Consider the following 27,202-nt stretch of genomic DNA (forward strand, 5'->3'; position numbering starts at 1 on the left):
TGGGTTCTCTGAACTGGGGAGGGAGTTGGGGTGAAGAGACAGGCTTTCAGGGTAGAGCTGGAGGGGGCCTTAGAGATCTTCTGACTCAGTGGGAAGGGAAACTGAGGCCCAGAGAGGGAAACTAGCTTGCAGAAAGTCAGGCAGCTACAGTGAGAACACAGAACTCCAGATAGCTAGTGTGGTCTGCATTCTTCTTCTTTTTTTTTAAATTAATTGATTAATTTATTTTTTTATTTTGGCTGCGCTGGGTCTTCGTTGCTGCGCACGGGCTTTCTCTAGTTGCAGCGAGCAGGAACTACTCTTCGTTGCGGTGCACGGGCTTCTCATTGCAGTGGCTTCTCTTGTTGCGGAGCACGGGATCTAGGCACGCGGGCTTCAGTAGTTGTGGCACGCGGGCTCGCAGGCTCTAGAACGCAGGCTCAGTAGTTGTGGCACACAGGCTTAGTTGCTCCGCGGCATGTGGGATCTTTGCGGACAAGGAATTGAACCCGTGTCCCCTTCATTGGCAGGTGGATTCTTAACCACCATGCCACCAGGGAAGTCCCTGGTCTGCATTCTTCTGCACCCCAGAGGTGGGTGCTGGAGGGAGGGCTGCATCCATATCCCTGAGGTCAAGGGCTGGAATAGGAGGACGAGAACTGGAATCTTCAGGGATGGATGTCTAGGTTCCTAAGAAGAACCTGTCCCCACATTGGACTGACCTCCTCCTCCCATTCCCTTGCTCCCTCCAAGCCCCCAGAGCTAGGTGAGAAAGGCAGAGTTAAGCCAATCCACGGTGATGGCAGCTGAAGGGGGCCTCAGCCTCACCACTGACTATTGACTCACTGAGGAGGGATGGAAATAGAGCATTACCTCCCTTGCTACACAGAGTGTAGACAGGAGAGCGATGAGGCATCCACCCCCAAAAAGCTTCACAGTCTAGAATGAGCTCCATCCATTTAGTAGATGCTGACTAAGTGTTAAGTGAAGAAAGGACAAAAGGATGAATGAGTAAGCGAAACAAAGCAGTAAGGACCAAATGAATGGTATAGTAGGCAGAGCAGTAGGAGTTGAAGGGAGGAAAAACCAGGTCAAGAAAGTTGGAGGTGGTCCCAGATCACTTCCCCTTCTTGATAACTCTGTGTGTTCAGGTAATAATAATAATAATAACAACATAGCTAATATCCAGATAGCATTTGGTATGTGCCTGTCACTAATCTACACACTTTATATATAATAATGCTCTTTCTTTCTTCCTTCCTTTTTCTTTCTTTCCTTCCTTCCTTCTCTCTTTCTTTCTTTCTTTCTTCCTTCCTTCCTTCCTTCCTTTCTTCCTTTCTTTTTGGCCACACGGCGCAGCATGCGGGATCTTATTTCCCCAACCAGAGATCAAACCCGTGCCCCCTGCAGTGGAAGCGTGGATTCTTAACCACTGGACCTCCAGGGAAGTCCTATAATAATGCTTTTAATCCTGATAAAAATTCTAAGAGGGGGACTTCCCTGGTGGCACAGTGGTTAAGAATCACGGGCTCCACAGCAAGAGAAGCCACCGTATTGAGAAGCCGGCGCACCGCAACAAAGAGTAGCCCCCACTCGCCGCAACCAGAGAAAGCCTGAGTGCAGCAATGGAGACACAACGCAGCCAAAAATAAATAAATAAAATAAATAAATTTATTTTAAAACCCCCCAAAAAACTCTAAGAGGTAACTGAGGCACAGAGAAGTTAAAGAACTTGTGGAAGGTCACACAGTAGTAGCAGAGACAGGATTTGAACGCAGGCAGTCTGGCTCCATGCCGTTAACCACAAGACAGTTTAAAAAGTGAGCACTGACTTCAGATTTGTCCATTTCAGGGTATGTAAATCTCACCTTCCTCACTCCCCCCAAAAAAGAATAGGGAAACAAATACTGAACTTGAGTCAATGATAAGCATGGTAAAGGGTTTAGTGGTAAAATGTACTGAGGTTTGCAACTTTGAAAGGTATCAAAAAATGAGATGGATTGATAGATATATGATAAAGCAAATATATAGAAAAATATTAATTGTAGAATCTAGGTGGTAGGGATAGGTTCACTGTACAATTCTTTCAATTTTTTTCTGTTTGAATGTTTTAATAATAAAACATTTTGAAACAATATTTTCCTACTGTCCTGCATGGGAACACTGTGGATGGGGGAAGGGAAGGAAGTAGCAGAAAATTTCTCAATCTGGAGAAGGAAATGCAAATGCTTATGGGCCCAGGCACCAGATCTCCTCTTCAGTCCTTGCTTCCACATGAGCTCCCACGTCTTCACCCTCCTCAAGGACTAGGTGTGCCATCCTCCAGCAGTTATCTCCCTCTCCATCACAGTGCCACTATGAGGCCTTCATCCAGGTCCTTGGACTACCACCCTTACTTTTGTGCTCAATATCAGAATGCTGCTCCCTGCAGGAAGGCCATCTGGATTGCCCACACCTCTTCTCCCAACACCAACTTGTCATCAACTTTCTGTCCTAGATCTATCAGCAGTGCTCATGTCGATCTAGTCTGGCTGTCTCTGACTCTCCTGTTTGTTAATCAGTCAGCCAAGTGCCCTGTTAGATACAGCCCCAGAATACCAGGAGAGTTACCCAAATCCACCAGAACTCCCAGTCTGCCTTGGGAGCTGGAGTGTGTGTCCACACATACCAGGATCATGAGCTCTCAGCGACACAGTGTAATTGGGAAAAGTGAATCAGGGAAGGCACCTAGAAGGTATATGATCACTGACGACTTGCAGGATCAATAGGATGGCTGGAGCTGACAGGGATCACAGGCTGAATTATAGTCCTAGGAGTCTGAAAGGAAAAGATGTTGTAACCCTAACCCTCAAAGCCTAACTTCCTCTCCTAACAATGCTAGGAGGCACCCAGGCTGGGGGAGAAGTTAAACCAGAGGAGGGGCAGGAATGTCTGAGGTGGCAACACTTTACCCAGGCAGCTCCGGTCAGTCTGGAGTCTGGCCACAGACTCTAGGTAAGCCGGGCGAGAGCAGGGAACCCCCATGAAGGAAACCCAGGGAGGGGACAGTCACCCCGAGAGTGAGGTGAGTCTAAGATGAAGGAAGGGAGAATATGGCTTTGAGGTTCCCTGGGCCCTGAGGGAATCCTCTGTCTGGCCTCTGTCTGCGCTCCCCAAAGAAATTTAAACAATCCACTTCTGCCGCCACTCCCCGTCATGGCCACCGCAGGCCCTCCTCCCCCCCTCCACCCCCCACATCCCAGCCTTCCTCTTGAACCCAGGATGGTCTCAGTTTCCACACCCTGGTCACCGCATCTGGCTCTGGATGAAGTCAGCAGCCCCCTCTTTGCCCTCAAACAGGAACCAGCGGTTGTAGGGCAGGAAGTGCCTGAGGGGAAGTTATGGGCCCCAGACGCTCCTCCATGTCCCACTTCAGCCCCAGCAGTATCTGCCCAAGGGAAGCGGCTCTCCACACCAGCCAAGTGGGGGCCCCCCTTTCCTGAGTTGCTCTGGGGCTGAGGGAGCGGCCGTAGCTGCCAGGTGGCGCTGGACACCACCTTCCCTATTTTCCCACCCGTCCCCACACACCCTCCGGACCCCAGCTCCTGCCTCAGCCCCCTCACCGGAAACTAGAACTATCCAGTGCTGGAGAGGCCCCTATGAACCAGTTGGTCAGCCTAGGGTTGGAGAAACAGAGTGGGCTCTGGAGCTGGACAGAGCTGGCCTTGAACCCCAGCTCTGCCACTTCTGGGCTGGACGTCCTTGTCGGAGTCCAGCCTCGAGTCTCAGGTCCTTCACCAAGGAAATGGGCACCATAATACCCTACATTGTTATGGGGATTAGCGGTGACAAATAGAAAGAGCCCAGTTCAGGGTTGACACATAGCTAAGGCTCCTCAGTCTGGGAAACGATTGTAACAGAGGCCCCGGACTTTACAGATGAGGAACTTGGGGCACGTGACTCACCCCAGGCCATTTAGCCTGGAAGAGCAGCGCTAGGTTTCCCAACCTGCAGGCTAGTCTTCAGTCCCCAACCTAATGAAAGCTTGTGAGGCAAACGGTAAGGTAACCCTCCGCCCAGGGAGGGTTGTGGTGCACAGGGAACAGTGGATAAAAAGCCGTGTGTGCGCGGGTCGTGGGTAGGTGGCCAGGGTCTCTCGGGGCCAGCCAGTGCAGGGGAAAAGGGACTTCATGGGGAGGCCCAGAGAGGGCAGCAGTAGTGGTGGGAGGTTTCTGAGGGGCGAGTGGTCTCGGGGACGAGCAAGGTCACTGATGAGGGATGGCCACCTCTGGGAGGAGGTGACGGAACACAGTCTGGGGTGAAGAACCTCTGAGAGAATGATTTTCTGCCTCTAAAACTGTTGGAGAAAGGAGCTGAGATCCCTGACCAACGAGGAGGATGGGGTAAGCTGAAGAGAGAAATGGGCCCTCTGACACTCACCCCTTTTCCCTGCAGGGATATGCCCTTACCTATATGGGGGCCTAGGGCTGGGGGTGCTCCTGCCCCTCGCTGTGGTCGTTCTGTCCATCTGCCTGTGTCGGCTCCGTGGGAGAGGTGAGCCCCACCCTCACCTCCCTCGTACCCCCTCGCCCCTCACCCCCAGGCAGCACCCTGTGCCGCCCAACACACACCCTTTCCTACTGTGCTCCCAGAAGCCCCCATCAACACTGACTCGCCCCTCCTGTTGAGGAAGGGGGCAGAAGTTGGGTGGGAGACGGGAGGGGAGAGTGTCCAAAGAGAGAGACCTTGGCTTTTGGCTGTGGGAACCACAGGGAGGTTGGCAAGTGAGGAAACACCTGCTGGTGTGGGGAGAGTGAGCGAGGAGGGCTGGGAGGTGGCACAAGGGAGGCAAGGGCCGAGCTGAGCTTCTTCTTTTCTTCCAGTGAGGAGGCTGGAGAGGAGCTGGGTGAGTCTGGGGCAGGGAAGTGCGTGATGGGGCAACAAGAGGGGGCTGAGGTCGGGGGGCAGGAGAAGAGGGAGAAACAGGAGCAGGAGAGACAGAGAGACAGAGGAAGTAAGAGAGAAGCAGAAAGAGGGAAATAAGGGATGAGAAGAAGAGAGGAAAGGAAAGGAGTAGAGATGGAAAGAAGAAATAAGACAGAAAAGAGAGAGAGGGGAAGAAATGAGGGAGATAGGGACAAAAGTGAGAGGGAAAAATCAGAGAGAGAATGAGAGAGACACAGGGAAAACGAGAGAAATCAAGAGAAAAAGTAAGAGAAGGAGATTAAGAGTGATAGAGGGGGAGAGTGAGAGAGTAAGAGAGACACAAAGAGAAAAGGACGAGAGAGAGACGGAAAGAGAGAGAGAGGGAGAGAGCGCGCAAATAGAGGCAATGAGGTAAGAAAGTGGGGCGGGGGGCAGCAAGAACTCAGAGGGGAGTGTCAGGGGAGGGAGGCTCCTGGGGACCTCCTGTCAGCACCCTCCGCCCCGGCCCCAGGCCCAGCTCTCGAAACAGGAGCCCCACTATGCGTCCCTGCTGAGGCTGCCTGAACGGGAGGGACCTGGCCCCGGCAACCAAGAAAGGGAAGGCAGCAAGGAGGACCCCAGCACGGACTACGCCTGCATTGCCAAGAACAAACCCATCTGAGCACCTCCAGACGCCTCGTCCAACCCAGGCGGGTGGTCAGGGCCATCCTGTGGTTCACCCAGTAAAGACCATGGTCTCGCCACCCTCTGTGTCTCAGGCTTCTCCATCCACCTCAAGCCCCAGCTCAACAGGGCCACCATCAAAACCTAAGCAACTTACTCTCCCACCCATTCTTACCCACCTGGGATTCACTGGGTGAAGAAGAGTGTTTAGGGACCCAAGCTCCCCTGAAGGCCAGAAAAGAGCATTTGTCTGTGGGCCATTGAGAAGTAGAACTAATCATGTCTGATATTCCACTTTTCTCAGAACAAAGGGCCTTAGCCTCCTGGGTGGGAGAAGGAGGTGTGTTGAGTCTCAGGATGATGGTGGGAGGGGACTCTAGGCACAATCCTGGGAAGCTCCCTCCTTGGACCTTTCCAGACCAGACTTGGTAGAAGGGAGAGTAAGAGTTGGGAGAACCCAGAACAGGGCACATTGGGGCATCTAGAGATGGAGCAGGAAATACACAAAAGGAGTTAATGGTGGGGCAGAGAGGGATTTATTGGGGGGGTCTCTTGAAGAACTTGGGATCACTGGGGTCTGAAATCACTCATCAGAGGCCATCCAAGGAGTGGCAGTGTGTTCCCATGTGACAGTGGCCTGGTGGAGAGGCCACAGGAGTAGCTCAGTGCTGCAGCCCTCCTTCTCTTCTTGGTCTCTGTCTCCGCCTGCTCCAGCCCTCTCAGTGCCCCTCCCATCTCTGCGCCCATTGTCCCGGCTCCACTACTCACATTTGCCCTGGTAATAGATGGTGCTGCCCATGGCCACTGAGAGAAAGCTGAAGGCATAGAACCCAGCCCGAAGGAGGAAGACTGTGCCGGCCGCTAGCTGAGGAGGTCCTGCATGTGGGCGGGGATGGGGAGGGGGAGAAGGGCTTAGGAAAGGAGACCCTGGGAAGGAGCGTGCACAGGCTTAGGGAGGACAGCGGGCCTCAGGGAAGGACTCTCAACTCGACTACCAGGGAGAGTGGGGCCTCCGGCCAAGGAGGCACAGCTTCCCAGCACCTCACCTTTCTCCACCACCAGCAGAGTCCCATTCCCTGTTCCGACACCCAGGCCCAGCACCTCCACCCTGCACACGTAGACTCCGGCGTCACGGGCTCGGGTGTCCCAGATGTGCAGCTCAGCCTGGTGGTCACAGAGGAAGCGGGAAGAGGGAAGAGGGGCCAGGCGGCCCCTGAACTCTGAGGTCTCATTCCTCACCTCCTTCCCTGGGGCCACTTTGTCCTGGTACCACGTGACAGAACCAATGGCCAATTTCCCTTGGCTGGCATTGAAGGAACAGGGCAGGAAGGCAGGGGTGCCCTCCTGGGTACGGATCTCAGGGGGCTGGGACACCCAGAGAGCACAGGATCCTGGGGGCAGAGAGAAGACCCAGAGAAACGCCTCCCCAATTACTCCAAAGAGAAAGGACAAGAGAGCTTGCAGTAGACTATCCCTGCTGTACCCCACCCACAGAGGGCCCAGAGGGATGAGCACTTTAGATGTCTCATTAATCCTTTCCTCTTTACCAATCTAATTTCTTAACATTGCTTATTAAATTGTTTTTCAAATTCTTTCCCATACCAACTCTCACCCTCACCCTCTCCCATCATTCTCCAGTTCCGTTCACTAGTAATATTTTGCTGAAATTTAACTTGTCACAGTGAAAGTGAAGCTCATTCATGAATGTGGCTGCCTAGTTAACTAATAGCATTAATTATATTATTCCAGGTATTATCTTAGTACTAATAGCATTCTGTAGCATACCATCCTTGCTACTTTGGTTTTTTTTTGTTAAAGAGCATTAACTAATTAAATCTCCAGGTGAAGACATGGCTATAATTGCTTGGGATCCCTATTTAACTTACCTAAATTGATGAATTAAACCAATTATTAAAATTCTTGATTAATTCTCTAGTTAATGAAATTTACTAATCATTCTTCTATTTCGGTGATTCTCAAACTTGAGGGCACGTTGGAATCACCTGGAGGGCTTGTTAAAACAGGCCCCACTCCCAGGCTCCACTCCCAGAATTTTTTATTCAGTGGGTCTGGAGTGGGTCCTGAGAATTTGCCCTAGGTCCCCACTGATGCTGATGCTGGTCTGGAATCCACACTGCCTTTAGTTAATGAATATGTCTGACAATTAAAATCAGTTTCATTAAGAAACTTAACTTAGATTTAATTAGATCTCCTAAACTCCTAATTATATCTAGACCCTAGATAATAAGCCTTGTTTAATAAGTTTATTAAACTCATCGAATTAAAACTGACCCCTTAAAAAGATTTGACCCCTTCCTTCAAGCCCTTCCTTCCTTCAAGCCCTTTTTTCACTAGTTCTTTAAACTTTATCTTGTTAGGAACGTGGCTGGGAAGGAAGAGTTCTGGGATGGAAGCTGGAGAATGACCTTCCCAGCTGGTGACAGGGAGGGAACTGCGAACTGGGGAAGCCCACTGGGTATCAGCTTTATGGAGGGACCCCCTGCTTTCAGCCCCCACCCAGTCTGCTCCCCCAGGACATCTATGTCCAGCCTCCCCCATCCTCCATCCTCCCAGCCCCACACCCCTCAGGGTCCTGGGAGAAACCCCTGTCACCTGGATGGACCGTGATGAAGATGAGCAACAGCATCCGGGCCATGTCGAAGGGTGTTCCTGTTGACGAGGGGGACATGAGCAGTGAGGTCTGGGTGGAGGAAAACAACCCACTAGTTTTGACCAGGACTTTGGTCACTGGATGGGGGTGGGGAGCTTCCTGTGACACACAGGACTCACACATCACTTACAAAGGACCTCAACTCCCTAGGGCCTCGGGCATCAGATGCACACCTCCCTGAGGAAAGAGGATGCTGCTGACGGTGATATCTGGGTCGTTAGGAGGTGGGGGCAGCATGTGGGCATGTTGCCTAAGTGTTTGAGGGGGAGGGTGGGGCTTAGATGGCCGGTAATGCTAGGGTGGGTGGGTGGACGGGTGAGACCAGGATGTGGTTCCCCTATTTTTTGAGGTTCAAGAAGACCAACCCTTTACCAAGAATTAGCCTCCAAGAGCCTTTCTGGGCTCAGAGCTAACCTACTTCCCCTCCCCTTGGCTCAATAGTGCCCAGGTCCACCCCATCTATTCCCTTCCTTTGAGTCCGGCCCTCCCCCAGGGCTGCTCTAGAAATTCTATAAGTGAGAGGATTAGCAGAAGTCAGCTGATTGGTGGTGGCAGGGAGTTGCCAGGGACTTTGTCTGGAAGCTGCATTTGCGTAGCAATCACCCTGTTTCACTTAGGATGTGTTGACTTGGGTGGATTGGCAGAGTGAGTGCCACTGATGGGGAAGTTTGGATTCATTCACATTCAGATCCCTGTTAAAGGAATACACCTCTTGCAGAGGTCTGCTTTACCAGGTGTGCTCTGCACAGATTTATCACCCACTGGTCAATTCACTCATTTTTTATTTTATTCATTATTTAGCTAACATTGAGAAATCACAAAGTGCCTCCATTACATGAAATGCATTTTGACAGACCCAAATGAAATACACATTATGTTATACCATTATGTTACACGTAACTCCCAGGTTATGCAGGGATTAGTACAAGAGTATGCAACACACTCTTGCATACGTATTACACACCTACATGAGATAACACAGCACAGAGAATAGAGGATGATGTGTAATATGCTGGGTGAAGCCCGCCCAGCCCTCGCCACACATTTTCCCTCTGGCTCCTTTTATATCGGTACATATTCTTTCTTTCTGTCCGAGTTTCTCGCTGTTTTCACAATACAGCCATAGATCGTGCAGTCCTAATCTCCACTGCAGTGATCTGGAGCATTTTTGGAGAAGCAGTAATTTTATGGTTAAGAATGCTGGCTTGAAGTCAGGCTGTGATCAGCTCCCCTACAAACTAGTTACATAATCTTGAACAAATTATTGAACCTCTCTGAACCACCTAGACAAGCACGGTACCTCACAATCTGGGAAGGACTGACTCAGCCATTCTCTTTTAGTGGAGTGGCTGCCTCCTCAGGGCCATCTAACCAGAGGGTGTGGAAATGAGGTGCCATGGCAAGGCAAGGGCTGCCCCCTGGTGGTCACAGAGAAGAGGGAGGCCTGAGGCACCAATATGTGGCTTTTCTCAACTGGGCCTTAATTCCAGCTTCTGCCCTGTCCCTTACCTTGCCTTGTCCTATCAACGCCCCATCCCCATCCCCAAAGGGTCAATGTGGAGCAAATTGTCTCTGGTACTCAACTGTGAGAACCCCATGGTTTGGGGAGGGAGGGAAGATCATCACCAGTGGAGTGGGGGTGAGGGGCTGGAATGGGCAACTGGCCTGAGGATAAAACTCCATATTTCACAGGGCATATAATTAATCACATGGCACTACTCCATGTCCCAGGGCAATGCAGCTTAGAAGCCAAGTCAACGTAAATAGGAATCATGGTTCCCCTACTTACATATCTGTAAAATGGGAGTAGCGTCTGTCAGTTTTCAGACTCCACTATAGTGGAGGGTCAGTGTGTGTTAGGCTTTATTTCCTCCCCAGTCCTGGGCTAGAATGACCAAGATTATAGCTGGGCCTGAACTCAAAGGTGTTTTGCTCTTTCAACCTCTTTTGTCCACCTAAGATTTCCAATATCCAAAACTGTTGTGGATTATGAAGACAGTACTTGGCTTTTTTTAAAGTCCATCTAGAATAAATCCTGGTGTATGTGTGGATTCAAGGACCCTTTCAATAAATCTGAGACCCTCTAGGGAACTTTAACCTGTGGGATGGGAACTGCTGTGCTAATCCGCTCAGCAAACTCAAGGATGTAACTTTTCAAAAGAAACTTTTACCAGGTACTCAAGAAGAAAGGCAACAAGTAGGAAAGTTGTGAAATGGATGTACACACGTCTCTGGTCTGATTGCTTTAACATCCAGCTGTGGGCTGCCTTGAGGGTGGTCAGGGCCAACAAACTCCCAACTTAGAGCTTAGAGCAGGAAAAGGAGTGAAAAAAACAGAAGAGATTCTGGAATCCCAGCACAAGTGATCCCATCTCACCTGGTGTTTCCTCCTCTATGTGTTGGCAAGGGTGAGACTTGGGTGACTTCTCCTCCAGCTGAGTCCTTATAAATATTTTTCAACTAATTAACGGTTCTCAGGCTATACTTTCACCCTCTGACCATGACTCCTCTGAGGTTCACCCCACCTCCTTTGGCCTCTCCTTCTTGCTGTCATTGTCCAACTCCCTCACATTCACCAAGAGCAGACGCCCGACTCTCCAGCTTCCTCTCTATTTCAATCTCTGCCATCTCTCTGGAAGATTTAATGTCCATGTATACGACATTATATACAGATGTAAATATATATATATATATATATATAGTAAAGTACATAGATCTTAAGTGTACAGTTTGATGACCTCTGGCAAATATATACACCCATGTAAACAGCACTGCAATTGAGATACAGATCATTTCCACCACCCCAGGAAACTCTCCTATGCCCCTCTTTGGTCAATCCCCTCCCCCTCCCAGGAGCAACTACTGATTTATACCCCTATAGATTAGTTTAATCTGTTCTTGAACTTCATACAAATGGAATCATATAGTATACACTACTGTATCTGGCTTCCTTCATTCTGCATAATGTCTGTGAAATTCATCTATGTTGTTCCAGGTGTCAGTGGCTTGTTCCTTTTTGTTGCTGAGTGGTATTTCATTATATGGATGTACCACAGTTTGTTTATCCATTCACCTGATGGTATACAATTGGATTATTTCTATTGGTTTGATATTATGAGTACATCTCCTATGAACATTCTTGCACACAACTTGCAAATTACTTTTTTTTTTTTAAGTGTATTTTTTTTTAAGGTCTTCTTTTTTTTAAAATTTATTTATTTATTTATTTATTTATTTATTTATTTATTTATGGCTGTGTTGGGTCTTCGTTTCTGTGCGAGGGCTTTCTCTAGTTGCAGCAAGTGGGGGCCACTCTTCATCGCGGTGCACGGGCCTCTCACTATCGCGGCCTCTCTTGTTGCAGAGCACAGGCTCCAGACGCGCAGGCTCAGCAGTTGTGGCTCATGGGCCTAGTCGCTCCGCGGCATGTGGGATCTTCCCAGACCAGGGCTCAAACCCGTGTCACCTGCATTGGCAGGCAGATTCTCAACCACTGTGCCACCAGGGAAGCCCGCAAATTACTTTTAAATACATTAATTTCACAGTTCCTTCACCTTGTCCACTCCATCCATCACCTTGACTCTACATGACCTATACCTTGGATCTTTTCTCCATCTTACCTCTTCTTTCACAGGGACATAAAAGCAATCAGACCTGAGTCCCTCCCAACTCCTGTAACCCCCACATGTGCTTTCACACCATTCTCCTGTTGGAAGGCTTCCGGGATGTTTCTCTTACTTTCATTCAACTGAGCATATACTATGGGCTTACCTAGGCAATTCTGTCATAGCCACAGTTTTGTGTTTTTTTTAAATAAATACATTTATGTATGTATGTATGTATGCATGTATTTTTGGCTGCGTTGGGTCTTCGTTGCTGTGCGGGCTTTCACTAGTTGCGGTGAGCGGGGGCTACTCTTCATTGCGGTGCACGGGCTTCTCATTGCGGTGGCCTCTCATGTTGCGGACCACCGGCTCTAGGCGTGCGGGTTTCAGTAGTTGTGGCACGCGGGCTCAGTAGTTGTGACTTGCAGGCTCTAGAGCGCAGGCTCAGTAGTTGTGGCGCACGGGCTTAGTTGCTCCGCAGCATGTGGGATCTTCCTGGACCAGGGCTCGAACCCATGTCCCCTGCATTGGCAGATGGATTCTTAACCACTGCACCACCAGGGAAGTCCATAGCCGCAGTTTTAACTACTGCTAGTCTCTGTCGAGTCCCCAGTCTATATCTCCATCTAAATTTGTACCTTTACCTCAGGCCTCTTTCTGAGATCTGAGTCCAGATTATCTAACTTCCCTCTAGACATCTCCTCCAGAATGTTCCACAGGCATTTCAAAATCATCAGTGTCTACCCAAACCAGGTCAGCCTTCTATATTCCCCACCCCAGTGAATGGAAACAATCTACCCAGTCACTCAAAGCAAAATCCTGGGACTTATCCTATTCTGCCTTCTCCCTCCATTCCCCCATCCAAACAAACCCCAAGTGCTATCCATTCTGCCTCTGAGATATCTAAGTATCTTCCTCTGCCTTTTGATTCTCACTGCTAGTTAAGGCCCTCATCATCTCAGGATGAAACTAGGACAATTGCTTCTCTGATGGATAGTGGGTTTCTTCTCAACATCCATTCCACGCCTCCCTATCTGAGCATCAGGGCTCATCCATCTATTCAACTATGCCTTTACTGAGTGCCTTCCATGTGCTAGACATCCTATCTTCATCTTCTCTGATCTCTCTTTCCCTTACCTCTCTCCTTATCTCTCATATATCTCTGTCCACAACTCTTATTTTTTGTCTCACCATCTTTATTAATATGACTTGTTTCTTCCCTATCTTTCTATCTACATGCTGCATCTCTCTAAACATCTCACACACACATGCACACACACATCCATGTACACAGGCTAATGTGCACGCGCACGCAAACGTCTGCTTATTCACTAATTCATTCATTCAACAAATATTTAGCGAGCACCTTCCATGTGACAGACATCCTCTCTCTCCATATTTCTCTTTCTCTTCCCCCATCTGTCTCCACATCTCTTTCTGCTTTCCCATCTTTCTCCACATTGTCCCTTCCACCCTTCCCCATCAGGACACCTCTTTCCCCCACCCCATCTCTCACCCTCTTTCTCCCCCATTTCTCTTTGAGTGGGAGAATGAGCCAAGGCTGGCAAAGTGCTCTCCTTTTCCTCTGGGGACTGATCACGCCCCCCACCCCACTGAGAAGCCTTCCCTAACTCTGCCAGGCTGGCTGGCTGGGACCACTCCTGGGTGGTCCTGGGTGCCCACGGACACTCTGTGCAAGGATCCTTTTTTTTAAAAAAATTTAATCTACAATATTAGAGGAAGACTTTAACTCACATCTCTCAGAAACTGATAAATCAAACAAGCACATAATTACTAAAGATATAAAAGAGTAAAAGCAGACAATTAAGAAGCTTGATGTAATGGGATTATGTAGAATATTAGAATAATTAGAAAATATCCATTGTTTTCAGGTACACAGAGAGAGGTTTAGAAAAAATCATCAAAATCATTTAGAACACAATTGCTGACCAAAATCCATGACAGTGTAAAAGAGTAACAAAGAATATTTATCATACATTTGGAAAATTTAAAAATGCATTTCTAATGTATTTGTAAACTTTTAAAATTATTTATTTATTTATTTATATTTATTTTGGCTGCGCCAGGTCTTAGTTGCGGTGCGGGATCTTCACTGCAGCATGCAGATCTTTAGCAGCGACATGCATGTGGGATCTAGTTCCCTGACCACGGATTGAACCCGGGCCCCCTACATTGGGAGCACGGAGTCCTGACCACTGGACCACTAGGGAAGTCCCTGTATTTGTAAACTTTAAAAACTTACTTCTATATAATTCAAAGGTTAAAAGAAAATATAATGGAATTTAAAATATTTTGAACTGGGAATTTCCTGGCGGTCCAGCAGTTAGGACTCGGCGGGGCCTGGTTCGGGGAACTAAGATCCCACAAGCCACTCGGCATGGCCAAAAAAGAAAAAAAAATTTTTTTTTGAACTGAATGACAGTGAAAACACTGCCTAACTAAACTGTGGGATGCAGCTAAAACAATTCATGGAAGAAAGTAAATGTGAGGATTAGGAAAGAAAGTTTGAAAATCAATGAGTTGAACAGACGTTTCAAGAAATTAGAAAAAGTGCACAGAGTATCCCCCAAAGTTTAGGAAGAAGATAATAAAGATACTTTTAGAAATTAATGAACTAGAAAACAAAGAAATAATAGAGCAGAAAACAAATACATATTTACAGAGACTACTTATATTAAAAATCTCTGACCAGACTGGTAAAACAGAAAAAGAAAAGGCATACACATACACACAAAAAAAGTAATTTATAGGGAATGTAATGTCTGATACATTAGATATTTAGATTGCAAACTTTGATAAGATGAATAATTTTCTAGAAAAATATATGACCAAAACTGACTCAAGAAAAAATTAGCAGCCTGATATACCTATAACCATTAAAGAAATTGAATCAGATGTTCAAAATTTAAGCACCAAAAACATCATCAAGCCCAGATAGTTATGATATCTTCAAAACAGAGATCATTCCAGTCATATAAAAATTATTCTAGGGACTTCCCTGGTGGTGCAGTGGTTAAGAATCTGCCTGCCAATGCAGAGGACATGGGTTCGATCCCTGGTCCGGGAAGATCCCGCATGCCGAGGAGTAAATAAGCCTGTGCTCCACGACTACTGAGCCTGCATGCTGCCACTACTGAAGCCCTCAGACCTAGAGCCCGTGCTCCGCAACAACAGAAGCCACCGCAATGAGAAGCCCGCGCACCGCAACAAAGAGTAGCCCCTGCTCACCACAACTAGAGAAAAAGCTCCTGCGCAGCAATGAAGACCCAACACAGCACCCCCCGCCAAAAAAACATTATTCTAGTGGTCAGAAAACAGGAAAAGTTTCTCAACTTACTTCACGAGACTAATATAACCTTGCTACAAAAGCCAGGCAAGGACAATTTTTTTTAAATAAATAATTTTTAAAAATCAGTTTTATTAAAGTATACTTTACATATAATCAAAGAACCAATTTTAAGTGTACATTTTGATAAGTTTTGACAAATGATAGTGTAAGCACTATCACAATCAAGGTATAAAAGATATTATTACCCTAAAAAGTTCCACTGTGTCCCTTCCCAGGCAACCACTGATCCTCTTTCTGTCACTCTAGATGATTTGTCTTTCTAAACTTCCACATAAGTGGAATCATACAGTATGTATCCTTTTGCATCTTGCTTTTTTTGCTCAGCATGTTTTTTGAGATTCATCCATGTTGTTGCATGTGTCAGTAGTTAATTCCTTCTTATTGACGAGTAGTATTCCATTGTGTGGATGTACCATAATTTGTTTATCCATTTACCTGTTGATGGATATTTGTGCTATTTCCAGTCTTTTAAAAGATATTATGAATAGAGCTGCCATGAACATTTTGTATATGAATCGTTGTGTGGACATACGTTTTCCTTTCTTTGGGGTAAATATCTAAGAGTAAAATGGCTGAGTCTTATGGTAATTCTATGTTTATGTTTATAATGAAGTACCAAACCATTTTCCAGAGTCGCTGTAACATTTGACATTCCCACCAGCAGTGTATGAGAGTTCCAGTTGCTCCACACCCTTGTCAGCACTTGGTATTGTCAGTCTTTTTAATTTTAGCTATTCTGACTGGTGCCTAGTAGCACTCTGTTTTCTTTTAGTTTTTTTTTTTTTTAATTTATTATTTATTTATTTATTTATTTTTGGCTGCACTGGGTCTTCGTTGCTGCGTGCGAGCTTTCTCTAGTTGCTGTGAACAGGGGCTACTCTTCGTTGTGGTGCATGGGCTTCTCATTGTGGTGGCTTCTCTTGTTGCGGAGCACGGGCTATAGGCACGTGGGCTTCAGTAGTTGTGGCATGTGGGCTCAGTAGTTGTGGTTTGCAGGCACTAGGGCACAGGCTCAGTAGTTGTGGTGCATGGGCTTAGTTGCCCCGCAGCATGTGGGATCTTCCTGGAGCAGGGCTCAAACCTGTGTCCCCTGCGTTGGCAGGCGGATTCTTAACCACTGCGCCACCAGGGAAGTCCCTTCTTTTAGATTTTTATCATGAAATATTTTCAGCATTTGAAATATTAATAGAGAATAATATAATGAATACCTATGTACCCAGTGCCTAGCTTTGTCAGATGTTAACATTTTTCACAATTGCTTCAGATCTAATTTTTTTTTACACAGAGAGTCTATTGAGAATTCCACGTACTGCACAATCATATGTCTACATTATGTTTCAGGAGAGGATTTAGAGGCAAGGACAATTTGAGAAAGGAAGATTATAAAACAATTTCCCTCACAAACATAGATGCAAGAAAAAAAAACTTAAAAATATTAGCAAACCTAAACCAGAATTGACTAAATAATGTAAAACTTAATCAGGAATTCCCTGGTGGTCCAGTGGTTAGGACTTCATGCTTCCACTGCAAGGGGCATGGGTTCGATCCCTGGTCAGGGAACTAAGATCCCGCATGCTGCACACCACGGCCAAAAAAAAAAAACAAAAACAAAAACAAAAAAACCTTGACCAAGCAATACCTAGTTTCCATTCATACAACTCAATGCATGAAGAGATGAGGGAGGAAAATTCATATAACCATCTCAATCAATACAATAAAAGCATTTTACAAAAGGTGTTTATGATAAACAACCACTCAAATTTTTAAAATAGAAAAAAAATCATTTCACAACAGTCATTTATGATTTTAAAAATTAGGACTGTATAACAAATGCCTCTCTTCTCCAGTGAAATTTAGTGTATGTTTTTGAAATGGCTTTGTCTTTTTTTTTTTTTTTGTATACATTTCCTTGTGTTCCTATTAGTACCCTCTGTTAACCATCATTTCTTGTGGGAGTATTTGGATTTCTGATATGTGGCCTTCCTTCACTGTTAAAAGGCTATGCTAAGTTTTGTTGTTTTTCAATTCATGATGGAATTTTGGGCCACAGTTTCCACCTGCTTTTGGCAATACATTTCTGGTGTGTTGTCATCTGTTGGAAAATTGTGTTCTTCTTCTTTACCTTTTTTTCATAGTTAATTGAACAGATGCTTTGGTCATTTCTTTTTTTTTTTTTTTTAATAAATTTATTTATTTATTTTATTTTTGGCTGCGTTGGGTCTTTGTTGCTGCACGCGGGCTTTCTCTAGTTGCAGCAAGCGGGGGCTACTCTTCGTTGCAGTGCACAGGCTTCTCCTTACTGTGGCTTCTCTTGTTGTGGAGCACAGGCTCTAGGAGCACAGGCTTCAGCAGTTGTGGCACACGGGCTCAGTAGTTGTGGCTCGCGGGCTCTAGAGTGCAGGCTCAGTAATTGTGGCACACGGGCTTAGTTGCTCCGCAGCATGTGGGATCTTCCCGGACCAGGGCTCATACCCATGTCCCCTGCATTGGCAGGTGGATTCTTAACCACTGCGCCACCAGGGAAGCCCTGGTCATTTCTTTTTGTTACTCATTTTTTTTTTAAAGTTTATCAGTTTAGGGGTTTTTTTTAGTATTTATTTATTTATTTGGTTGCACCAGGTCTTAGTTGAGGCACGTGAGCTCCTTAGTTACGGCAGGCGGGCTCAGTTGCATCTCGTGGGCTCCTTAGCTGTGGCATGCAAACTCTTAGTTGCGGTATGCATGTGGGATCTAGTTCCCTGACCAGGGATCGAATCCGGGCCCCCTGCATTGGGAGCGTGGAGTCCTATCCACTGCGCCACTGGGGAAGTTCCACTCATATTTAAATGAGCTAGATTTTTCTAAATTATTAACAGGAGGACGTTTGGTGGTGGGTCAGGATGGCTTTCCAGACTTACAAGTTCAAGGACTCCTCTTTTGCCATCACAATGGATTATTTCCTTAAATTTGGCACCTCTGTGTAGCCACTACCTCCTTGGCCTCTGAGAACCTCTCTCAGTTAAGTAAGCATTTACCCCCAACCTTAGGCTTCTTTATTTCACAGGAGACCTCACAGGCTGCCATCTCCCAAGTGCACCTAAGGTGGTGAACTTAATATTAGGAAAATTTGGCTGCCACATCTGGGTCCCTTTGGCTGCTTTAAAACATTCTCTCGGGGCTTCCCTGGTGGCACACCAGTTGAGAGTCTGCCTGCCAATGCAGGGGACACGGGTTCGAGCCCTGGTCTGGGAGGATCCCACGTGCCGCGGAGCAGCTAGGCCCGTGAGCCACAACTACTGAGCCTGCGCGTCTGGAGCCTGTGCTCCTCAACGGGAGAGGCCCGTGCACCGCGATGGAGAGTGGCCCCCGCTTGCCGCAACTGGAGAAAGCCCTCGCACAGAAACGAAGACCCAACACAGCCAAAAATAAATAAATAAATAAATAAATTTATTTTAAAAAAAAACAAAACATTCTGTCTCCACCTTTACGGGTATTTGAATCTGTTCAGTCAGCACTGCCCTCAGCTTTTCCCTCCAGGGGTGAGGCCTTTCCTCCCAGGAAGGAATATTTGCTTTTTTTTTTTCTTTTTTTAGCAGTCACTGGGACCCTCCCTACTCCCCTGCTCTTCTCAGAGGCACTCCTGGGGAATGCCTGCTCAGCGGGGAATTTGGTCACACAGACACATAAATCGGAGTTTGTAGGTACTCTGTATCTCCTAGCTTCACTGAAAATGTAGCACACGCGTGCACGTGTGTGTGTGTGTGTGTTTCCAATCTCTTTACAGGCGTCAAGAGGGGAAATTTAGAAATAAACGGCTGCCACATTTCCCTCAAAGCCCTACAAGGAGGCTTTTTAGAAAAGAAAAGACTTTTTGGCAAAAGCAATGTTGGTGAGTCGGTTATGGTTCTACAGAGCTGTCCCTTGTAGACTCAGAATCCTAACTTGTTTTCCCGCCTCAGGGAAAGCCTCTTGTTAACCAAGCCCCTGAGTCAGGTGCAAACACCAGGATGCCCTTTTGTTCATTTACAATAAGAAATAGAGCTGCAGCAGAGATCCGTTTCTTCCCAGCCCCCCACACTCCCCCCATACACACATGTACACTGTATCCATTCAGGTTCTCAAATTTGGTTCATTTGAGGAGACAGTTTTGTTTTGTTTTTTTAATTTGGCTGGGCTGGGTCTTAGTTGAAGCACGCGGGATCTTTAGTTGCAGCACGCAGGATCTTTTTTTAGCTGCGGCATGCGGGATCTTTAGTTGTGCCATGCGAACTCTTAGTTGCTGCATGTGGGATCTAGTTCCCTGACCAGGGATGGAACCCAGGCCTCCTGCATTGGGAGCGCAGAGTCTTAGCCACTGGACCACCAGGGAAGTGCCCAGAGATAGTTTATTTACAAAGGTGTGGGTCAGGTATACGTGAATCACAAGGCATATTGTAACCCCGGCCCAAAGGGATGAGGGGAGGAGAGATTACAGCAGTGGTTTTTACTCATTTTGTGCCACAGATCTCTTCGGCATTCTGGTAAAGTGTAAAATAAAAAATATATAACAAAGTAAAACAATTACATTGAGCTCCAGTTATCAAAATACTAATAAAATATTGGGATAGAAAAAACCATGTACTTATTACCACATTAAAAGACAAGAGATTTAAAATAGAGGCAAGTTGGGACTTCCCTGGCGGTCCAGTGGGTAAGACTCCACGCTCCCAATGCAGGGGGCCCGGGTTCCATCCCTGGTCAGGGAACTAGACCCCACATGCCGCAATGAAAGATCCCGCGTGCCACACTAAGACCCGGCATAGCCAAATAAATAAATAAATAAATATTAAAAAAAGAAATACAGGCAAGTTGAAGTTAGACTTTAATAAAGATATATCAGTGCAAAAGATGTTGTTGGCTTGAGTAAGAACTTTAAACTCTGAAGTGGTCTTTGACAAGGCAACACGTGTAATGTTGGACGTGAGAAGAGGTTGTACATTTTTTTCTTTTCCAAATTCACAGACCACCTGAAAGTTATTTCCTGGGCTTCTGAAACCTGGAAAAGGACAGCATCATGTAGAGCAGGTTGCCTGGAGAGGAGCATTGCCCATAGATGGAGGTGTCAGCCAGCCTGAGGTGACCTTGTGGGAAGGGAGCCAGAGGAATGAATACCCTTAATGTCCTCCCTCCTGTTGTTTTCCTGCCAGGCTCCCCATCAGCCAAGACAGCTAGAAGCCAGAGGTGCCCTTGATATAGTCTGTACAGGTTAGTCTCCTGGGGCAGAGAACAGAGTGGGAGAGGGAAAATGGAGGGGCAAACAGAAGACATCCAGGACCCCCACCCCCATGCACAGACAAGCTTTCTGGCCAGTGTATTTTCTTCATGTAGGTACACAGGGGGCCTAATTCTAACCAGGAGTTCCCCTGGAGAGTGTGGAACCATATCAGGGATACTTAGCAACACGGTGCCAGTCCTGTAAGGGGCTCTAACCTCACAGGGTTCTAGCGGGTCATTTCTTGAGCCAGCTCAGCATTCTCTCCCTGACTGCTTGGCTGGACACTAACAACTCTGGCCTCAGTGACTCCTCCTTTTTCTGCCTCCAAGACTCACCAGCCCCACCACCCACTGACACGTACTTAAGCCATGTTGACACCTTCAGTGAGGACAGTAAGCCCTGCAGGCTTGGGAGTCACTCTCTTGCTTTAGGGCCCATGGCTCTCAAACTTGAGTGTGTATCAGAATCATCTGAGGCACTTGTTAAAAAGCTATTGCTGGACCCCACCCCCAGAGTTTCTGATTCAGTAGGTCTGGGATGGGGCCCAACAATGTGCGTTTCTAACATGTTTCCATGTGATGCTGGTGGAAGGACCACTCGCTGAGAACCACTGCTTTAAGGAGATTCTGCACGTCTCTCCTCAGAGCTAGATTTTGCAGCCTGTCACAGAGTTACCTACTTCCCTTATTTCTGGGTTCACAGCTGCTCCCTGGCAGCTCTCTGCCCAGAGGCCCCACCTCCCCTTCAGCCTTGACTTCGGACTGTGAGCTTGCCCTCCCTTTGGTCCAGCGGGCCGGCCCCTGGGTTTTGGTGGGAGGTGTCTTCTCGCATCTCTGTTCTTCACAGGCTTTCCCACATCCGTGCTTATGCTGAGTTCCATTCGCCACTCACTTGCCCATCTAGTTACTCTTTACACTTCATTTTTGTCCCTTGGTCAGAGCAGCTGTCACTTTCTCTTTCCCAGGAAGTTTTTCTGAGCATCTAAGCTCTATCTCACCTTGGTAGTCTGCCAAGCCACCCGCGAGGGAAAGACTACTCTGGGACGCAATCTCAGTCCAAATAAAAGCCAGATTCTTCCCAATGGCCTACAAGGCCCTATGCAATCTGACCTCACCTCCTGCCTCTGCTTCCCCTCACACACCTGGCTCCACTACCCTGGCCTTCCTGCTGCTTCACGAATACTCAGACATCCAGACACGTCCTCACCTTAGGACCTTTGCGTTTGCTGTTCCCTCTGCCTGAAATGCTCCCCTCCTATATATCCACGTGGATTGTTCCCTCACCTCCTTGAAATCTTTGCTCAAATATCACTTTCTCAGAAAAGCCTCCCTAAGCACCCTATTTAAATCTGCAGTTTGCGCAGCCCTTCCTATCTCCCTCCCTACTTTGTTCTCCATAGGCACCTACCACCTTTAATATACTTGTTTATTTTTATTGTCTGTCTCCCCCAATTAGATTGTCCATGAGGACAAGAGTTTACATTTATTTGGTTCATTGGCCCTAGAAAGGTGCCTGGCATATAGTAAGCACTCAATAAATATTTGTTGAATGAATGTATGAATAAAAAAATAGATTCCCCCCACTAGGCACCAAGACCATCGGGAGGGCAGGGTTGCAGCTTTCTCCTCAGGGGGAGAGGAAGCTGTGATAAAGGGAACTCAAGAGGCCAGAGTCCCCATCAGCATCTCCCCCAATCATGTGGGTCAGGGAGAGGGCAGTGAGAAATGAAGACTCCCAGCTGCAGAAGAGGAAATAGGTTGGGGGCGGGGGAGGGAAGGAAAGGTGTGCCCATCAGTGCTGGGGCAGAGTGGCTGGAGCTTGGGGCAGGGAGTTTAGACTAAAGTGTCTCAGTGAGGGGGACGCACTGTCCTGGCCTCCCTTAGAAGCCACTAGCCAAAAAGAGCAGCAAAGGGGATAAAGACTGTGCCTAGGGAGGACATTTATCAGAGGCTACTCCCCACTCTGTTGAACCCACAGTGACCAGCACCGCCCCACCCCTAATGTCGGCCTCACCCCCTGGCTCTTGTGTCCACCAATGCTATCTCTCTCAGCACCACTGGCCTCCAAAGAATCTATTTTTTTTTTTGGCCGTATCATGCAGGTTGTGGGATTTTAGTTCCCCCACCAGGGATTGAACCCAGGCCCTCGGCAGTGACAGCGCCACAGTCCTAACCACTGGACCACCAGGGAATTCCCCCAAAGAATCTACTGAAATTCTCAAATTCCAGAGCTCTGTAGATTTTACTGAAAATTTCAAAGGAGATAAGATGAGGGGATTACATTGTACATCCTAAAGCAAACAAAGACTCCTTTGTCAGACACTTCCATATTTCCAAGTGCCTCTCTGGAGCTGCCAGGTGGGAAGTGAAGTACCTCTCCCTTTCCAGACCCTGCACCCATCTTGCCACCCTCCCAGATCTGCCAGCAACTTCAGGTTCTTCTCCCACCCACAGTGCAGAAAAATTCAGTCAGCCTTTCCTCAGCTCCCTATCCAAACCTGCGTGTCCAGACTTGTGAAACCTGGGCCTCAGTCACCTGAACCTCCAGACCTGTTCAGAGATTCTTTGTTCCTGAGAATAAACGCTCCCTGGGGTCTTACTGACCTTCCCCCACTCCTTTGGTGGCTTATCGAAATATTTCTTTCACACGCACACTGGGCTCCCCTTAAGAGGAATTAAGGAGAATGTTGTTTTCTCATCTCCTTTCTACACCCAGCTCCCCCTTCTTCCTGGGTGCTAGTGTCAGCAGAAGCTGATGGGGAAGTGAGGCCTGGAACTCAGAGGAGGAGGGAAGGAGGGGAAAGGGGAAGTTTGGGAGGGAGGCCTCCAGGAAGCTGGTGGGAGAGGACAGCTGGCAGACAGAGAGGCGCCCAGCCTGGTCTGTCTCCTCCAGCATCTGCTGAGCTATGAGCCAAACCAGGGATTTACAGGGTAGGGAAGGTGGAATAGGCAGGATCCTAAAACGGGAGAAAGGAGGTGGACAGTCCTGGGCTGGGGGCTGGGAATCTGGCCCATGAAGGCAGAATTGTGATGGCTTCAGGCTGGGCTTGGGGGTGACGAGAGGCAGGGTGCAGTGAGGCTACATTAACCTTTGCGCCCCTTCAGGAGGAAAAGCCTTTGGGCTGCTGAAGGCCCAGCAAGAAGAGCGACTCAGTGAAATCAACAAGGTAAAAGGAAGAACTAAGGTGCGGGGCCGGGGGGCGGGGTGGGGGGCGGTGGTGTGTGACCAGGAGGGCCTACCCAGGTTCTTGCTTTCCCCCACAGCAATTCCTGGATGATCCCAAATATAGCAGTGACGAGGACCTGCCCTCCAAACTGGAAGCCTTCAAGAGTGAGGGGAAAACTATAGGGGTGGAGAAGGGGGTGAGGAGGGTAGCATTTCCCCAGGAAGAGAGCAGATGGCAGAAACGAAGTTGACTTTTGGGGTGGGAAAAAGGAAGGCTGCCTCTATCGCCACGCTGGTTAGTCCTTTTCCCCGGCCTGCCCCTCTCAGGAGCCCCTCTAGTTCCCTACACCGTACCAGGGCCCTCAGCCTCCCAACCTTCACACTTCCTCTACCTGCCCCACCTCTGCTTCATCTTCCCCCGACACCTAGCACTCGGTCAATCCCTGCCCTGCCCCTGCCTGGGACCCTCCAGCCAGTGCTTACCCTCTCTGCTTTCTCCCCTCACCCAGAGAAATACATGGAGTTTGACCTGAATGGAAACGGAGATATCGGTGAGAAAAGGGTGATCCTGGGGGAGTGTGCAGATCTAGGAAGAGGGAGGTCTTTCCCACAGTGCTCCATTCCCAATGGTTCGGGAGAGGGCCCATCGACCAGGGCAGGAAGGGGAATGGGGATGAGGAGGTAGAGGCGACAGAGTGAGAGAGGCTCCCCCTCTTCCTACCCCCATCCTCTGCCTCCAGATATCATGTCCCTGAAGCGAATGCTGGAGAAACTTGAGGTCCCCAAGACTCACCTGGAGCTAAAGAAATTAATCAGGGAGGTATCCAGCGGCCCTGGGGAGACTTTCAGCTACTCTGACTTTCTCAAGATGATGTTGGGCAAGAGATCTGCCATCTTAAAAATGTGAGGGTCCAGTTCCAACCTCCCCTATACTTACCTGTTTCCTCTCCCCCCACCTCCATCCCCAGGTTCACCTTCTACACATTACTCAGCATGCATTTCTCTTCCGTCTTTTGAGAGACCCTTCCAAGGTGCTATCCTCATCCATGGTCTGGTCCCCACAGCCCCCAGTACTCCCACTCCTGCCCTTTCTCCTTCTCCTCCCACCCCCACAAACCTCATCCTTTTCCTGGACTTTCACAGCGGCCTAAAATTTATTCTCTTGAGAGGACTGTCCCCTGATCCTTGTGTCTCTTCCCATCTCCATCAGGATCCTGATGTATGAAGAGAAAGCAAGAGAACAGGAGAAGCCAGCGGGTCCCCCAGCCAAGAAGGCTATCTCTGAGTTGCCCTGATTTGTGGTGAAGGAGATGTGGTGGGATTGAAGGGGCTTCTATGACTCCAACATGGAAAAAGAACACAAAATTGTGAGCCAGAGCTAAACTAATTTAAATAAACTACCCTCCTTCAGATCAACAGATCAGCTTGGTCACTGTTTGGGGGATTTTTTTTTTTCCTGGGTTTGGGAAGGAGTGAAGCGTCTTTGAGGGAAGGGTAGCAAGGATTTGCCCATCTGAGCAATCCATCAACAATTCTGTAGTATGTCTACTACAGTAGATGGTTTTGTACACCAAGGGGGATTCCAGATGTATAAGATAGCCTTGACCTCCCTCAAGGAATTTAAGTGGGATGAAAAGACATGTACAGACAAAAAAATATATCATCCAAGCTCATGATGAAGAGCAAGGATTACCTTGAACCAACATTCTCTATGACTATAAGCTTTGTAACCTCAATGATTATTCAGCCTCTCTGAGTCTTTCATTTGAAAATGAGAGTAATATGATCTATCCTGCAGTGCCTGAGATATCATAAGCCCTCAATAATGTTTAAAACTTGAATGAATGGATGGATGGATAGATGAAAGAACTGGTGTTATTGAATTAAGTAAAGGATTCACGACACTATAAAGCCTGATAATTTAAGTGAAAATGAGTCTTGAGGTCCCGTTGGGGACAAGCTACAACAACCGAGTCTATCTAATAAAAGGAAAAGGGGCTTGTATTAGGAGAGTACTGAGGGCATATTCTGAGGATACAGGATCCCTGGATGGCAGAAAGGGTTAAAAAGCCAATTCCAGGGAAGGCAGGAGCCTGAGAGTTCCCAGGCCTTTGGTGAGGCTATTCCTGGACTTTTCCTCCAAGGGGTCCAGATGCATTAACTCCAGCAACTCCCAGTCATTGGCCACTATTTCAGATTTCCTTACTCCCTGGAAAGCAAGAATCAAATTGGCCCAGCTTGTTTCATGTACCAAGGACAGATCAGGCCCCTAGGGCCATTCATTTTGGCCCTTTCCAATGGTAAAGCCAGGTTGGCATCCTAAAGAGTGCTACAGTAACTGTATAGGACTTCAGATGAGGACGAGATCAATGTGGGTTCAATAAAATTTCTGAATATAACAAAATTAATAGCTAAGCTTTACTGAGCACCTACTATACACTGGGTAGATGCTTTCTGTGTATTAATTCATTTAATCTTCCTGACAACTCTGGCGACACCAAGGAGGATAGGAAGGATCTGGAGCTTAAACAATTTGTTCATTCAGGATAAATAAATTGGGTTATATTTACACAATGGACTACTATTATATAGCAATAAGAATGAACAGACTACAACTACATGCAACAATGTGGATCAGTTTCATTAATACAATGTTGAGCAAAAGAGGACAGACATAAAAGAACCCTTACTGTACAATTCCATTTATATAAAGTACAAAAGCAAGTAAAACTAATATATATTGTTAGAAGTCAGGATAATAGTTAGCCTTGGGGGAGGGCAGTGACTACAAGAGGCCCTCGGGCAGCTTTTGTGCTAGTTAAGGTTCTGTTTTTGGTTACATGTTTTGCTCAGTTCATGAAAAGTTATCAAAATTTCATATATATATATGAAATACACATATATATTACACACTTTGATAAGAAGAATTTTTTTTTTCTTTTTTGGCTGGGTTGGGTCTTCATTGCTGCATGCGGGCTTTCTCTAGTTGCAGTGAGCGGGGGCTACTCTAAAGAAGATTTAAAAAATCACTTATTGGACATTAACTATGTTCCATTCCCTATTCCAGGTGCTTGGGATAGAAGAGTGAACAAAACAAAGATCCCTGCCTTTGTGAAGTTTACGTTCTGTTGTGGGAACTGGTGTGGGAGGAGGACAGACAATAAAAAGTAAACATAATTTAAAATTTATATGATCTATTAGAAAATGACAAGTATTATGAAAAAAAGAGAACGTAGAGCAGGTTAAAGGGAATGAGGGGTGCCAGGATGGTCAGGGAAGATTAAAATTTTGAAAGGGTAATCAGGAGAGGCCTCTTTGAGGAGGTGACCAACACTGGGCAAAAACTTCAAGGAAATAAAGGAGCGAGCCATGCAGGTTTCTGGGGGAAGAGTCAGTTGGGCAGAGGGAAAAGGAGCAGAAGGGCCCTAGGGTAAAGACAGGTCTGTGCAGATAGGCAGAGTAATAAAATCAGAAACATAAGAGAGGGCCAAGTCATCTAGGGTCTTGTGGGCCACAGTAAGGACTTTGGTTTTTATTCTGAGAGAAATGGAGAGGCAATGCAGGACTTTGAGCAAAGGAATGCTTTGAAAACTCCTCTGAGAAAAGGCCCC

General features: G+C 47.3%; 3 protein-coding genes across 3 annotated transcripts; 2 read left to right on the forward strand and 1 right to left on the reverse strand.

The window, feature by feature from the left end:
* The first annotated feature begins 3,951 nt into the window (after positions 1–3,951).
* Positions 3,952–5,611, forward strand: LST1 (leukocyte specific transcript 1). The gene is made up of 4 exons (XM_036870057.1): positions 3,952–4,017; positions 4,414–4,512; positions 4,842–4,864; positions 5,396–5,611. The coding sequence occupies exons 1-4, from the start codon at positions 3,996–3,998 to the stop codon at positions 5,543–5,545; spliced, it is 294 nt and encodes a 97-aa protein (XP_036725952.1). The 5' UTR covers positions 3,952–3,995; the 3' UTR covers positions 5,546–5,611.
* Positions 5,612–6,137: 526 nt separating this feature from the next.
* On the reverse strand, positions 6,138–8,419 carry NCR3 (natural cytotoxicity triggering receptor 3). The gene is made up of 5 exons (XM_036870622.1): positions 8,349–8,419; positions 8,161–8,217; positions 6,594–6,938; positions 6,316–6,423; positions 6,138–6,184 (listed from the first exon to the last, which is right to left on the reverse strand). Exons 2-5 carry the CDS (start codon positions 8,201–8,203, stop codon positions 6,138–6,140), a joined length of 543 nt encoding a protein of 180 aa, XP_036726517.1. The 5' UTR covers positions 8,204–8,217; positions 8,349–8,419.
* A 14,701-nt stretch (positions 8,420–23,120) lies between these two features.
* Positions 23,121–25,007, forward strand: AIF1 (allograft inflammatory factor 1). The gene is made up of 6 exons (XM_036869165.1): positions 23,121–23,356; positions 23,531–23,592; positions 23,690–23,756; positions 24,101–24,142; positions 24,332–24,494; positions 24,802–25,007. Exons 1-6 carry the CDS (start codon positions 23,332–23,334, stop codon positions 24,884–24,886), a joined length of 444 nt encoding a protein of 147 aa, XP_036725060.1. The 5' UTR covers positions 23,121–23,331; the 3' UTR covers positions 24,887–25,007.
* The last annotated feature ends 2,195 nt before the right edge of the window (positions 25,008–27,202 follow it).

Source organism: Balaenoptera musculus, chromosome 11 (genome assembly GCF_009873245.2).
Source record: "Balaenoptera musculus isolate JJ_BM4_2016_0621 chromosome 11, mBalMus1.pri.v3, whole genome shotgun sequence".
In the NCBI taxonomy this organism is placed as follows: domain Eukaryota; kingdom Metazoa; phylum Chordata; class Mammalia; order Artiodactyla; family Balaenopteridae; genus Balaenoptera; species Balaenoptera musculus.